Consider the following 14304-nt stretch of genomic DNA (forward strand, 5'->3'; position numbering starts at 1 on the left):
GCCTACGACCTTTGATTTTGTAAAGTGGCGTTTTTGATTTTGTTGTTAATAACTTAAGCATAAAAACCCTTGTTCGAAAACTCGCTAGGCGCTGTGCGTACGGTACACTAGGGCCTAGCGATTTATTGAAAAATCGGAAAAAAATCGGGGAATACGCGGGGAGGAATTTTTATAAATTTATATATATAATATCACATTTATGTGTATATAATACAAAAGTTTTAGGTAATACATGAAAAAATCCTTAATAGTAAAATTTATAAATTTATTTATATACCAAACTAAATCATAAAATCTAATTATATCTATTCAATTCACATACTATACAAATTGCAAAATATAATTTTACTTACAAGTGAAAGATATCTAGAAAACAGAAATATTAGGGTCACTTACCGACAGTAAAAAGTTTTACAGGGATCAAAAATGAAATTTTGTAAAATATAGTTTTGTCACGTGTTACCTGAATAATGATACCACAAGTCAATGGTGATTTTGTGACCTGAGTTACCTTCTTCTTCTTTTTTTCTGAAACACACGAACCTGATTCACCAGTCAAAATAAAAGGCTCTGTTTCAGACCTTAGTCCTCTCACCAAAAATCTATCATGGCGGATAAACGCCCGAATGACTTTCTGTTGGTTTGATTGTTTACTCTACAGTTCTGAAACGAGGTCTGCAAACTAAGCTAAGATCTTGACTCTTTTCACTTGTGTTGTTTTGTCTGGTGTTGTTATATTGTTTTTGAGTTCTATTGTTTATGAGTTTCCCGGTCATCAATTGAGAAGATTCAAATTCTCTACGGAATCTTGATTTTGGACAAAGCGATTTCCTCCCTTACGCGGCGGAGTTTTTTGTTTCTACGTATTCCACGCTCCTTACTCGGCCCACCGCCTAATGCATCCGAATTGGATCAATTCGCAACGGAACCCACCCGCGTCACGTTTAGTCGGCCGAAGAATCGCCTCCGCGGCCGAGTTTTTGAACAAGGATAAAAACAAAGGAGGTACGAGCTATACAGACGTGGCACTCTATAACTGGCTTCTTTATTTTCACCTCCATATACCCTCTCTTTTGCCTCAAAGAGGCTGACGTCATGACGCGGAGATAAAGAAACAATTTGACCGTCGTCACTCTGTTATCTTTAATGTTTTTACTTTTTAACCGTGAAAACAAATCAGAGTGGACGATGAGCTGTCATTGCTCTCCTTCCATACCATATGGAGTATTACCATTCACATACGACCAAGAAACACGTTAAATGGGACATCTCATCTCTGCTTTCATCTTCACTTTTTTACAGAGGAAACATTGAATCCGCCGCTGGCGTCAGCGATCATTTACTGCTTCATCTCCTAAACGACACTGTTTTGCTTTTTTGGAAGTAGAGGGCAAGTATAAAAAGAGAGCGAGTAATTTTACGCGCTAATGTGTCTCTTACTATCTATCGAAAGGGGCTGACTTTAAGCTAGTATGAGCCCATTGTTCGGCCCAATTAATTTAGTACCAAAATGAAACATAAAGTTATTATCGGACATAACGAAAAAGCCCAAGACAGTTAAACTTGCTTTGATTTGAGGGAAATATTCTTTTCTTTTTTTGAACACCGGGGAAATGTTCTTAAAAATGGACCAAACCGAACAGAAAAAACAGCTGGGGTTAGATGTGTGTGGTGGGGTTCATTGCCATCAAGCTGGATCGACCAATCAGATCAGACATCTGTTGGAGAAAGGGCCCTAGTTTCCCACATTCGACGGTCTTGATCTTCTTTCTCCAATGGACAAGCATTTGTTTGCTTTTCTAAGCGCATGACTAATTAACAAATAATCACCAGCTCCAGCTGTGTTAAGCTTCTAATGATATACTTAATGGCCCAAGATATTCGCTTCTGGAATTTTAAAGCCTATAAAGAAAATGGACCTGTAAGTAGATAAGGTTCCTTTGACCCGTACTGTTTTTCAGTATTTAATTTTGAGAAAATGTGGTTTGGTCAACAAAACCTTAGAGCATCTCCAAGGGTTCACTCTATTTTTTACTCTAAAATAGAGTGACTCTATAATAGAGATGAAGTTTGCTCCAATGGTACTCAATTTTAGAGTAAAAAATAGAATGATGAACAAAAAAAAAACAACTTACTCTATATTTGGAGTAAACCTATTTTTCACTCTATTATAGAGTGAGAAATAAAGTACCATTGGAACATTTTTACTCTAAACTCTATTTTAGAGTGAAAAATAGAGTGGGGTTGGAGATGCCCTTAAACCCAATGAATAGTGCTGACTCCATAGACTAGATACGCCGCCACGTGGAGTCGACCAAACCCACAAAAGTAAAACCTCTAGGCTCAAGTGTTTGAAAGCTGAAATGTGGGTGAGACTTGAGAGAGTATAGTTGGGGGTAGGCTTGATTCTTTGTTTCCCACTCCATCGCAAATTGTAGCTTATAGATAAACTAATTAACAAGTGTTCAAAAAAAAAGTGTTCAAAAGATAAACTAATTAATAAAGAAAGAAAAAGGAGGAACGTCACCATAACATACACAAACGTAGCACCAAATTCAATTAAATACTTGATGAAGTTAAATGAAAGAGTAGGCGAACCACTCAGTAATTGCTTCCAAGTGCCGTCTCTCTTTCTCTTTCAACGACGGTTTGATTGTTTCATTTCAAAGATTTGACACTATCATCTAAGGTCAGCCATCAATAAAATTTTCTATATCTAATTAGAAAATTATATAATTATAAAAACGAAAAAGACTGCCGTACAGAGCTGTGTTACCCGAAGCCACGCAAAGAGTCTCTCTCCCTCCTTAATTACCTCCTCTTCTTTAACTCCTTATATATAGTGATTAAACATGCTTCTTCCATTTCTTAAACAGAAAGTAAATATTTAAAATGGGAAGCTTCTTCATGTTACGTTGCTTCTTGTTGTTCTTGTTCTTGTTTGAAGGAGCGTTTGCAGCTGCAGGGAAGATATGGAGCAGAACAGAGATGGTGGAGATGGCTGGCTACGGTGAACAGAAACTCTCTTCCGTAGTCATCACTGGATCTCTTCTCTGCGACACTTCACATCCTCACCTTCCCTCTGTAGCTATTCCAGGTACCTATTTATGAGTCTCTCTATTTATATGTTTTATTCTTTTTACCTGAATACTGAACATGGTTGATGATCCTCACAGGTGCAACTGTTGCCATCAAGTGCCAGACTGGATACAAAAGGAGATCCAAATGGATTAAAGCTGTTACTGATGATTTGGGAGAGTTTGAAATCGATCTACCTTCCCAACTCCACGCAATCCCCGACATGGAAAACACGTGCGTCGTTAAGCCAGTGCATGTGCCTAAGCTATATAGATGCAATCACAGATCAACCAATGCACAAAAACGTATCAAGCTTGTTTCCTCTACCAACGGTTTCCGAGTCTACACCTCAGGGAAGATCAGGTTACAGGGTAACAGTTCAAGATCATAGTAAGCTGCATGGTGTCAACATTTTCAAACTAAAGATTTAAACATTTAAACAGTAAAATTTAATGTTTAGCTGGCGCTTCAGTCACAGAACCGAGTCAGAGTCTCTCTACATTGATATCATGTTTCTACATTGTTTTTGATGTTTCCCACTATGTAATTAAGAAGGATGGTTGCATCATATGTGTAAAAAAGGTTCACATGATTTTTATACAAACAGCAGTGCGGTCACATTAGTATATATATGAACAAAATCAATTCAATAGAATAATTTTGCAGTCCTAAAATAGATCCGTTGAATCCCAATTTAACAAAGATTTACACATGGTTGAGGGAACAAAACGATATGGAAGGAATCAAAATCGTGTTTGTAAAAAATTGAGACATCGAATTTCAAATAGAAACGCAGAGACTGATGACCTAATGAAGAAGATTCAACTAAGATCTCTGACTGTTCATAGAAACCAGACCTTGCGAGTGAGATTTTCTGTTCCTCTGAAGCGGGAGAAAATGAGATGAAAGCAGAGGAGAGAAAGAGAGAATCTTTCTGCAATCTACTTGAAACCTATTTGGGCTCGGCCCAATAAATTTACTTTGGACGTAGTCTAACTTTATTAACGAGGCTTTTTTTAAGATAAGATTGTGGACCCATTAGGCTATTATTATAGTGTTCATCCTGCTCAGTTCTTTTGAAATCTTTTATTCCCGATTTAGTAAGGCTGTTTCGTCTACGAACGTAGGGTACTAATAACAAACCTTTTATATAAGAGATAATTAGTAAACACTAAACACTAAACAGGCTATAAGCCTAAGCAAATATTATGGTTATTGGAAGATATTCAGTACCTTTCTCTTTAAAAATGTTGGAAACTTGGACGGGAATAAATGTTAGCAGGTACGGTAGCCAGATTGAGACAGGAGGAGCTAACGGTTCTGTGCAAAATGCAGGAACAAAGAACCATTTACAGGGAAACGGTGGTCTAGAAGCAGCTTCAACGGAAATAACTAGAAGCAGCTTCAACGGAAATTCTGGAATGTCTTCACTAGGCAGCATTGGAGACAACTTGGGAGGAGCATGTGCACGTGCACGTAATAGCCATCGCAGCGAGGGAGGCGGTTCAGGATTAGAAGCAATGAGAGGAGTTCATGTTGGTGGTTTCAGCAGCGGATCAAACAGCTTTGAGGCAGACAGCGAAGACTCGGCGTGGCTTTCGATGCCTGCAAAGGCGGAGGAAAGATTTGGAATGGGAGCATTTGACTTCATGTCTAGAGGACTAGCTGGATACATCAACAGGCAACCAAACGGAGGTATGAACAATGGACACCTTTTCTTCATCAAAGAACATGAACATTTGTGTTCTTATGGGAAAAAAACTGATGAATCATATGGAAAATGGTGTTGTTGCAGGAATTGCAGCTTAGAGAAGTGAGAAATCTATTACATGGAGATCAGATGATGATTTTATCTTTTTTTTTTTTTGACAACAATGATTTTATCTATTTGCAGAAGAGTTTTTAGAAGAGGGAAATTCTTTTAAAAAGAATTCTTTGTTCAAAAACAAAAAAAAAACTTAAAGCTTTTATTTACTTTTACTATTTTAATTGTTACTATAGTTTTTTTAATTTTAATTTTCACCGTTGTTTTCTAATTTGGGGTTTTGTTTATTTAATCTTGAGAAAATGTAAACTGAGTTATATATAAAGAGACAAAGAAACACGGAAGTCTATGAAATTCTTGTCTTTCTTCTTTGTTAAATCTTTAGAGATATTGACATATTCAAACATGAATGAAAACGAATTAAAAGAGAGAGAGAGAGAGAGAGAGAGAGAGAGAGAGAGAGCAAAGGTATTGCCTAGAATGTAGGCAACGTAGTGTGAGGGCAACATGTGGCAAACATGTGGATGATGATAAGCCAAGAAGGACAAAGATCAATCCCATCATCTATCACAATAATATCCATTTATATGAAGTGGACCAAAAGAGAGAGAGAGAAGGTCGAGTGTTACAGTCCTCAAAAATACAGACGAAACATCCTAAATTCCTAATCCTTAGAGCTTCTTCAAGACTTCACTGGAACCCTCACCAACTGTCCCCACACTCCCTGTATAAGGGTTTACTAAACCCACAAGACACTCTCAATAACAATTCACAAGATGCGTTTGCTAGTAGAACAAGTAGCTACAGCTTCTTCACCATTGTCCTCTGCTTCTTCTACAGAATGTAACTCTCATACTTGTAGATGGAAGCCTTACTCCAACTCTAGCGAGTTCCAAGCAAACGTATCTGTTCTCCTCATCCTTGTCGTCTCTGCTCTCATATGTGGTCTCTCTCTCTGCGCTGCTATACGTTGCTTTCTCCGCCCAAATCTCCAGACTGACGACAACGAACACAAGCCTGATCCTGAAGCCGATGTTTCATCCACCGTACCAACTCCGACGCTTGTCTACTCCTCTGACCTCGAGCTTGCAGGAGCTGAAGCAGAGTGTGCTATTTGCTTGTCTGAATTCGAACCAGGTGAGGGTATCCACGTGCTGGAGAAATGTCATCATGGGTTCCATGTCAAGTGCATCCACAAGTGGCTATCTTCCCGCTCCTCCTGTCCTACTTGCCGGACTTCTATCTTCTCACAAAACACCTTAGACTCTGCAACATCACCGGTAGCTCCTTCAACAAACCAGATCAGTGCTTAGCCATTCTACTTTCTTCTCCCACGTTATCAGCTTTCTTTTTTTCCAAAAGTTTTACACCTTTCTGTTTTGTCTTTCGTTATATCGAACGCTTAGATTTATATTATGTGTTTTGCTTGAGATTGCTACTCTGTTCATGTTATGTACCAAAACTTTAGTTACTACTTGTATGCATCATCAAACTATAATAATCACTAGGTGATATCCGCGCTTCACTGAATTAAATAAAGATTAGAATTTTTAATCTATAGATATTAGAATGGTAAAAGTTTTAGGCACAAATATTACATATTATATAATGAAAAATTGAAGGTCATTGTGCATGTTATAGAAAGTAAGCTTCGATTTTTTTTTGGTTAGGTGTAATTGAAGTAAATTTTATGAAAGTTTGTCTTCCTATAAGAGTAGTTTACAATTTGTGCAATTGTTTAGATTTTTTTTAATTTTTTTAAAAAACTTGTCTAGTAATGTTTCGCAAGTAAATCCCCAAAATTTGTGTGTGGTTCTTAATTATTAATGATAATTTAAATAGATTTATAGTAAATTAAAAATATTAACCGAAACCAAAAAGCTGATTGTGTATATCAATTTTCTATTTTTTGATATTGTATAAATTACGGTTAAATTTAAATTTTCTTAATATATATCTTTCCTTAAAATAATGTTATTTAAATTTGCATATAAAACTTAAATTTAATATTGAATCAAATTTGGTTAAATTACGATCATAACCTATCTTTGATTCATATGTAAATTGATGAACAATAACATTATTAATCTATTAACATTTATTGAGATTTCTTAATCTCAAGGTCTTGTGGCTTAAGTTAAGGGATTGCAATTTATTATAAATTTTGATTGTGAATTTTATGTACTTCGTAATATCAGTTCATAATATTAAAAATATTAATGACATAATTGACATTGTGATTCGCTTAAACACATAAAATTGAATTAATATATGCGCAATTAATGACATGATTATGATTTATACCGATGATGGTCATTATCATAATGACATGATCATGAATTGTAATGTATTATAGGAAACAGTAAATGTCTTTATTTCGGTCAAACATATTAAATTGCATACCAAGTTTAGTCAGAAATTGATTGAGATAGAGTAAAAAACACTTAGAACATGTACTATATAGATCACTAACTTTTTATAATAACATATAGATTTATATACATATTTGTACTTTAGCTGGTTCTAGAATTATTTTTTTATTTTAAATCTAAACTGAAATAAATAAATTTAAAAATTATCGACCAAGTCAATTATTATTTTCAATATAGTTTAGAATATTTGGAAACTGATATTAATTGGTTTTAGATTTATTTTTTATTTATTTAGTAAACATTAACTCAATAACATATTAATAACTGACATGGTTAATTCCACCTTGATTTGAAAGAAAATGAATAGTCTATGCCAAAAATTTAATCCTAATAATCCATAACTTTTATTTTAAATTTTAAATTTTTCAAAAGTATTATAACTAAAAATAAACAAATAGGAAACAATATTGACTATGGTATTTGAACATATTAAAGAATCTAATCATTTATACGGTCAAAATTATTTGCATGTTAGTATTAATGTTGATTGCTTAGTTAAAAATATTGGGTTTAAATTAAGGGATTGCAAAGACTAAATTTAATATTGTCCAATTAGTTAAGAAACTATACCAATTATATCTACTTATTCAATTTATAAATATATTTTCAAATCATCAATTAAATTATATATGTATAGACGATAATTGGTACAGTTTCTTCTTGGTATCTTTGCATAAAAATATTAGTAAGTATAACTTTTTTAAATTTAGATATAGATAATGATCACTTACCAACTAAAAAATCAGGATAGAATGTTCCATCTAATATCGAACGATAGGTCACATGTTGAAGGCCAGAGAGTTGGTTTGGGAGATCTTCACAGTTTCAAACCCTGGTGGTAGGAAAAGAAACAATCTTGTAAGGGTGGTTGGTTGTCCGGTAGGAACTGTATGAGGGGGTCAAAGAGAAATTAAAAAGAAGTTTGGAACATTCTTGGATGAAGAAAGGTTCAAACTGGTGCACCAGTTCCTTTTAATTGAAAGCATGGATCTTATCTCCCTAAAAAAAATGTGGGCATCATATACAAAACAAATTACAATATCGATATTTTATGAAACTATATACAAAGAACAACTTACTTTAGCATCCACGAAAACTATTTCTATGGTCTCTCCACCAAAAGACGTGTACTGCTTCCAGAGTCTAATGAATTTCACTCTTATCGAACAATATATTTATAGTGAGAAATATAAATTACACGGCTTTATTAAACGGAAAGTGTATAATGTGATTGAGAGATCAATTAGTTGTTACCATATTAGGCTGATTCCAAGATTTAAGTTCCTACATTTTTAAATTTATCAATTTGCTTCAATATTGCATTAATTACATTATTTCAAAGATTAAATTTATGCAGCAACTATTACACGACTTTTGTCAATATAATGTGAATTCAAACAAAAAAAAATCAATCATAATTGCCAAAGATAAATGCAGATATATTATAGGAAACATGTTATTTAAAATATAGGAAATTCATGTATAAAATTAATCAGAAAGATGAAATATAGGAAACTGATAGAAAACAAATTTAAATCAATTGTTACTGGCAACTGAATACAAATCTAACATTATTTTGATTCAGTCGTGAGAGTAAATGCAATTGATCATCCCCTTTTTATTATAGAAACATAAATCGTAAAATATAGATATATATTATATGATTTATTCATGAAATATAACCAATATTTGTTAGCTGGCACAATTACACGGCATCTCCTTCAGATAACAAATAAATTTGTTTATTTAACCCCGAACTTGTATAAAAAAACTGTTATAAATAATGCATAAAATAGTGGTGGTCAACGACTATGTTATATAGAAAAAGACTTCCACCATTATGTTCACGGAAACGATTTTGGTAAAATTCACTATGAAACTTTGATAAGAACCATTGCAGATTTAAGGTGATCATATATTTCCTTTCCACTAGCGTACAAAATCGATTAATCACTGCTCCTATATTTATGGGAAGTTGCTAAAAAATAAATAAATAATATTTACTAAGAATTTTTTTTATAGAATAAATCAATGCATGAATTAGTTTATGTCGTTAATATGGGACATATGTATAGGGTTTAGACTGATGTTATTTTAGATTCAAACACATAGTCAATACACATAGTATATAAAATAATTTTAGATTCAAAAATATACACGTAATAACCTTTTTATTTTGAATATAAAATTCATTTTGAATAAAAAAATTAGACCAATACGTAACCATTCATTTTGAATAAAAAAATTAGAACAACATGTAACCATCTATATTCATGTTGAATAAAAAATTAGACCAATATGTGATGTGATACATATACAGTATAACCTCTTTAAATTAATAATCGATAGATTAATATTTTTATAAATTAATATAATTTTATAGTTCCAAATTGAATTTTTGGTTCAACTAATATTTCGATAAATTAATAATCTCTACAAATTAATAAAAAATATAGTTTTGGTGTAGTCTCAACATTATTAATTTATAGAGGTTTCACTGTATATGTGATGTCATATAAATGATTACAACTTTATAGATGTGATACATATATATGTGTATATATGTGATATGAATGTTGGCAAAGTTAAAATAATTTAAGGGACTATACAAATGTTTAGTTAAATAATAATGTTTTGATTAATGGCATGTTATGTAATTACTCTAGTTAACTAAGGTTTTTTAAATAGAATAGGTGAGAGGGCTTGTGAAGTTGCCACGTAAAAAATGGCACACTTGTAATAAACATATGAACTAAAGGTTTTTTTTAAAAGTGGTCTCTTCTAACACAGAAAAAATGGCCAACTCGCAAAAAAAAAACACACACAAGGACCGATCAAAGGGTTTTGCTACATGTTCAAAATGCAAGATATATACCGAGTTTCTTGGTAAAATTTACTTTTCATATGATGATGACTCAAAATCATTTTTCAGCGACAATCAATAATCATATACGTCACGCAATGTGTAGAAAGGAATCAACGTTGTACTTGTACCTATTTGATCACGATTTCCAATCTTCATCCATATTTTCATCAGTAACCTTTGCACCAAACTTTAATTTCCCCATATCAGTGTTCTGAAACGGTCGAACAAGGCATTAAATTGCGAACCGAAAGCATATTTAGACTAAATATATATTTTTCTCATTTCTTATTATATTTTTTTTTCTTTTAATCTTTACAATTTACAAGTATATATCTTAAAAGGTTAATTTATTATTTTTGGGTATATATTTAGTTTTATTTCATGATCAAATTATTGGAAAGTTTAGTAATTAAATTCAAGTAAGTTTGCATAAAATTGGAAGAAAAAAAATAACAAAGCATGTATACTTTATTCTAACTTTCTATATTTTAATTCAACTGAATAAGGTTAAAATATGGACCATGACTTGAAAGGTTTCTTTTTTGTTCGGTTTGGTCCAATTTTGAAAACATTGACCCAAATCAAAGCAGTTTCAATTTCTTGGGGGTTTTTGGATTATGTTGGTTTGATTTAGGATTCGCTTTGGTACTAATTGGGCCGACTAATGGGCTATACTAGCATAAGTCAGCCCCTTTCGGTAGATGGCAAGATTATAAAATTACTCGCTGTAGTTGCATACTCCACTTCCAGATCAGCGAAAACTGCACCGTTTCGGGATGAATCACAGAATCAGTAAATAATCGCTGACGTCAGCGGGTATTAAATGTTTCCTTTGTAAAAAAGTTGAAGATGAAGGCAGAAAAAAAAGAAGTCACATTTAACGTGTTTTATGGACGTATGTGAACGGTATGGAAGGAAAACAATGACAGCTTTATCGTTTTCACAGTTAAAAAAAAAAGACTTTAAAGGTAAACAGAGTGACGTAGGGGAGGGGAGACGGGCAGTCAAATTGTTTTTACTCTCCACGTCGCGACGAGAGCCTCTTTGAGGCAAAAAGAGTGTATATGAAGGGTGAAAATAGGCCAGCTATAGAGTAGTGCCACGTCTATATAGCTCGTACCTCCTTTTTATATTTATGCTAAGTTTATTTGACAAGAAAATCAAAAACGCCATTTTTAAGCACGAAAGAGAGAGAGAAAAGATACAGAGAAAGAAGAGAGAGAGAGATGGTTGGGTTCACCACCTGCATTGACATTTCGACGATTCCCACCAATAATGGTCTGTTTCTTTCCTCCATCCTCTTCTCTTATTATCTCCCTTTTAGTTTTTTTTCTTAGATGTTTCCATGAATACTTGTTTCTCTGATTATCTAAAGACATGTTTTTTCACTGTGCTTCTTTTTCTTCGGTTATGTCTTCTCGCTGACGTTCTTACGTTTTGCTTTTTGGAACAGAGGGTTTTTACGCGACCAACAACCAGTTCCAGAAAAGAGGTCCCAAGGGTTTCATCCAAGTCAAGGTTCTCGAAAACGACAAACTTTACGTGCGTGTCGACTTGCCTGGGGTTCCAGACGACGCTGTCCACCACAGAGTCGACTCCGTTAGGCAAAAGGTGGTGTTTTTCTCTGCGGTGACCTTCAACGACGGCTACGAGAAGGAGGGCGTGCGTGAGTACTCCGGAACCGCCGGTCTGGGCTGTGACTGCTGCGAGATCACCGGAGTGGATGCCAAGATGAAAGATGGAGTCTTGAGGATGATTCTCTCGAGGGTCAAGGTCAAGGACCATGACAGAAAGTGTACCCACACTGTGCCTCCTTTCACAGGTTCGATTCCCATCACTCTCTCAAAAGTTATTAACCTTTTTACGTCTTTGCATTACTGAGTATGCTTGTGGACAGGTAAATCTGGAGGACGCGTGGAGGAGCATCCGTTTGTGGTGAAAGGTCGCAAGCGAGCCTTCGTTGGAGAACCGACAGCTGATGGTGGTCTTTTCTTCGCTGTGGATGTACCTGGTGTTGGCGATGGTGATGTTGAAGTGCTTGCTAACGAGAGTGAAATTAAGTTCACTGCTGAGGTCAAGAACGTGTTCGAGCACGATGAAAGTGGACGTCTTTACCTTGGAAGCGTCGATACTTCTTGGTCTGGCTCTTCTGCAGCTTCGCTTTTGAGTCATAACATCACCGGTGCTGTGAACTTTGGTGTTCTCAAGGTTCTCATTACCCCTCGTCGTCCCAACAACACCACCACCAACGAATAATCAAATTTTTCTCACTGCGTTTTATTGTCACCTATCTATCCCTTTTGTCCTATGAGTACTTGGATTGGCTACTCCTGTTCGTTTTAAACTGTTGAGAACTGACACTGTTGTTTGTGTTGGTTCTGCGTTTGTGTTTGCTACGGAACTTAGTGATTCATGTCACTTGTTTTCTCAATCTAGTCTTTTTTTGCCTAAGCTTGATTGAAACCATCAAATGACCCACGTTAATACTGATAATTATTATCCTCATCCGTATATCAATCTCTTCTATGTTTTGCATCACTTCCACATACTCTAATGATCTATTAGACCGAGGAAATGATGAACATCTATTGCAAAGAAGTCCCATCCAATTAGACTCAGAAGTTGACAGATTCCATATCTAAAGATGTCTTTAACACAAACGTAATGAAGATAAGGAAACTAACTATACCACACATCACATCACAACTACTATATGTGACAAGATGAATCCCGTTAATTTAAGAAACATAACAAGACCGGTTATCTTCGGTTATTTTGTCAACCATAGGGATTCTTTAAAGTAAACTTCGAAGGCTTATTCACTAAACCGAAATCATGAAGCAATTTACTCGGTCGATAACTAGGCCCATTTAGGAAAAATGGACCGACTAAGTTCACTCGACGCCTTTTTCAAACCCTAAAGTAATCTCATTAGTCACAAATTATCCCCTCCGTTATATAAATAGTAAGTCGCACTTTAGTCATGTAATTGCATACACACAAACCCCACATCCCAAAACAGCAAAAACAACGTCGTTTTAAAGAATGAGTAAATCAGGAAGCTCCAGCGGAAACATCAGCCAGGGAAGCTCCGGTATTGGTGTGCCGATACACTCTCCTCCACATATCCGTACGTCTTCTTCTCATTGATTACACATTTTCTTCTTACGAAAAGTTTGATCCTTTAATGTTTCTGTTATCTTTTCTCAATGTTCAGTGACTGATCTGTCACTTTTGTTGTTGTTGTTTGTGTGTTGTAGCGAGGAACCGTTTCCAGAAAAGCGGCAACCAGGCGGTGTACGAGTTGAAAGAGACGAAAGATAGCGTGATCTACAGGGTTGACTTGCCTGGCTGTCCCGCCTCTGACCTCGTCTACTGGATCGATGGCAACAACATCCATTTCTTCGCCGACGAACCAGCGATGTCCGAGTACGACCACGACGGTCGCAAATACGGAGGAACCATGGTCTTCAACCCAGTGGCGTACAACGTCAGCGAAGCGAAGGCCAAGCTCAGCGATGGTGTGCTGTGGATCACCGTACCTAAGGTCCCCGGGGTAAACATCAAGCTCACCGTCATCGAGAAGATGCTCAACTGCAGGATCACAAGAGACGACGTGGTTGGATGATGGAGAGAGTCCGTACGTATTTTTGTCGTTATCCCTCTATGGTGGTGTGGTGTCTCTATCGTATCTCTCTTGCGTGGTCTACTGTCTAGGGTTTGTTTGGTCTTTCTTTGTCTAGTTTTTAATAAAAAGGGTGAACTTTTGTTGAATCTGGTTTGTGGTTTATGTCTATGGTGGCGTCTGTTTATGTGTGGTCTTTCTGTTCTAGTTTTTAACAAGGAGTGAACTTTTATTGAATCAATCTGGTTTAATTATGTTTATAATGCTTAAGTGCGCTTTTGATTTCTTCTACGTATATTATCATCTCATGAATGTCGTCAAAACGTTTCTTTGAATCTACTTTCGTGATATTTAAGGGATGTTTTATAAAGTAACAAACTTTTAATTGTTGTCAAAAAGCAAACAAACAAATGAAGGAAAAACTATAAATAAATACTAGTTGGAAAACCATGAAAAATAAACTTGGAAACAACTGCAGTGATAAACATCGATAAACGGTTGTTACAAACTTACAAGAGAAAAATTGAATCGATAAAAA

At 35.1% G+C, this 14304-nt stretch overlaps 5 protein-coding genes across 5 annotated transcripts; all 5 read left to right on the top strand.

The window, feature by feature from the left end:
* The first annotated feature begins 2857 nt into the window (after positions 1 to 2857).
* On the top strand, positions 2858 to 3706 carry LOC108832807 (uncharacterized). The gene is made up of 2 exons (XM_018606256.2): positions 2858 to 3097; positions 3177 to 3706. The coding sequence occupies exons 1-2, from the start codon at positions 2893 to 2895 to the stop codon at positions 3467 to 3469; spliced, it is 498 nt and encodes a 165-aa protein (XP_018461758.1). The 5' UTR covers positions 2858 to 2892; the 3' UTR covers positions 3470 to 3706.
* A 619-nt stretch (positions 3707 to 4325) lies between these two features.
* Positions 4326 to 4887, top strand: LOC108832804 (uncharacterized). Its single transcript, XM_018606253.1, has 2 exons — positions 4326 to 4773; positions 4874 to 4887. Exons 1-2 carry the CDS (start codon positions 4326 to 4328, stop codon positions 4885 to 4887), a joined length of 462 nt encoding a protein of 153 aa, XP_018461755.1.
* A 607-nt stretch (positions 4888 to 5494) lies between these two features.
* On the top strand, positions 5495 to 6335 carry LOC108852155 (RING-H2 finger protein ATL79-like). Its single transcript, XM_018625660.2, has one exon. The coding sequence runs from the start codon at positions 5620 to 5622 to the stop codon at positions 6154 to 6156; it is 537 nt and encodes a 178-aa protein (XP_018481162.2). The 5' UTR covers positions 5495 to 5619; the 3' UTR covers positions 6157 to 6335.
* A 4929-nt stretch (positions 6336 to 11264) lies between these two features.
* Positions 11265 to 12592, top strand: LOC108852777 (uncharacterized). Its single transcript, XM_018626259.2, has 3 exons — positions 11265 to 11419; positions 11595 to 11963; positions 12039 to 12592. The coding sequence occupies exons 1-3, from the start codon at positions 11368 to 11370 to the stop codon at positions 12395 to 12397; spliced, it is 780 nt and encodes a 259-aa protein (XP_018481761.2). The 5' UTR covers positions 11265 to 11367; the 3' UTR covers positions 12398 to 12592.
* A 550-nt stretch (positions 12593 to 13142) lies between these two features.
* On the top strand, positions 13143 to 13940 carry LOC108853357 (14.7 kDa heat shock protein). The gene is made up of 2 exons (XM_018626776.2): positions 13143 to 13271; positions 13402 to 13940. Exons 1-2 carry the CDS (start codon positions 13187 to 13189, stop codon positions 13767 to 13769), a joined length of 453 nt encoding a protein of 150 aa, XP_018482278.2. The 5' UTR covers positions 13143 to 13186; the 3' UTR covers positions 13770 to 13940.
* Positions 13941 to 14304: the final 364 nt, after the last annotated feature.

The sequence above is a fragment of the Raphanus sativus genome, chromosome 4 (assembly GCF_000801105.2).
Source record: "Raphanus sativus cultivar WK10039 chromosome 4, ASM80110v3, whole genome shotgun sequence".
Taxonomy (NCBI): Eukaryota; Viridiplantae; Streptophyta; class Magnoliopsida; order Brassicales; family Brassicaceae; genus Raphanus; species Raphanus sativus.

What these genes read in the sequence shown, in the direction of transcription:
- LOC108832807 (XM_018606256.2), top strand. Translation starts at nt 2,893, where the DNA reads ATGGGAAGCTTCTTCATGTTACGTTGCTTCTTGTTGTTCTTGTTCTTG. An exon ending in TCCCTCTGTAGCTATTCCAG is followed by an intron (nt 3,098 to 3,176) that starts GTACCTATTTAT and finishes TGATCCTCACAG; the next exon opens with GTGCAACTGTTGCCATCAAG.
- LOC108832804 (XM_018606253.1), top strand. Translation starts at nt 4,326, where the DNA reads ATGTTGGAAACTTGGACGGGAATAAATGTTAGCAGGTACGGTAGCCAG.
- LOC108852155 (XM_018625660.2), top strand. Translation starts at nt 5,620, where the DNA reads ATGCGTTTGCTAGTAGAACAAGTAGCTACAGCTTCTTCACCATTGTCC.
- LOC108852777 (XM_018626259.2), top strand. Translation starts at nt 11,368, where the DNA reads ATGGTTGGGTTCACCACCTGCATTGACATTTCGACGATTCCCACCAAT. An exon ending in GACGATTCCCACCAATAATG is followed by an intron (nt 11,420 to 11,594) that starts GTCTGTTTCTTT and finishes TTTTTGGAACAG; the next exon opens with AGGGTTTTTACGCGACCAAC. An exon ending in CACTGTGCCTCCTTTCACAG is followed by an intron (nt 11,964 to 12,038) that starts GTTCGATTCCCA and finishes GCTTGTGGACAG; the next exon opens with GTAAATCTGGAGGACGCGTG.
- LOC108853357 (XM_018626776.2), top strand. Translation starts at nt 13,187, where the DNA reads ATGAGTAAATCAGGAAGCTCCAGCGGAAACATCAGCCAGGGAAGCTCC. An exon ending in ACACTCTCCTCCACATATCC is followed by an intron (nt 13,272 to 13,401) that starts GTACGTCTTCTT and finishes TGTGTGTTGTAG; the next exon opens with CGAGGAACCGTTTCCAGAAA.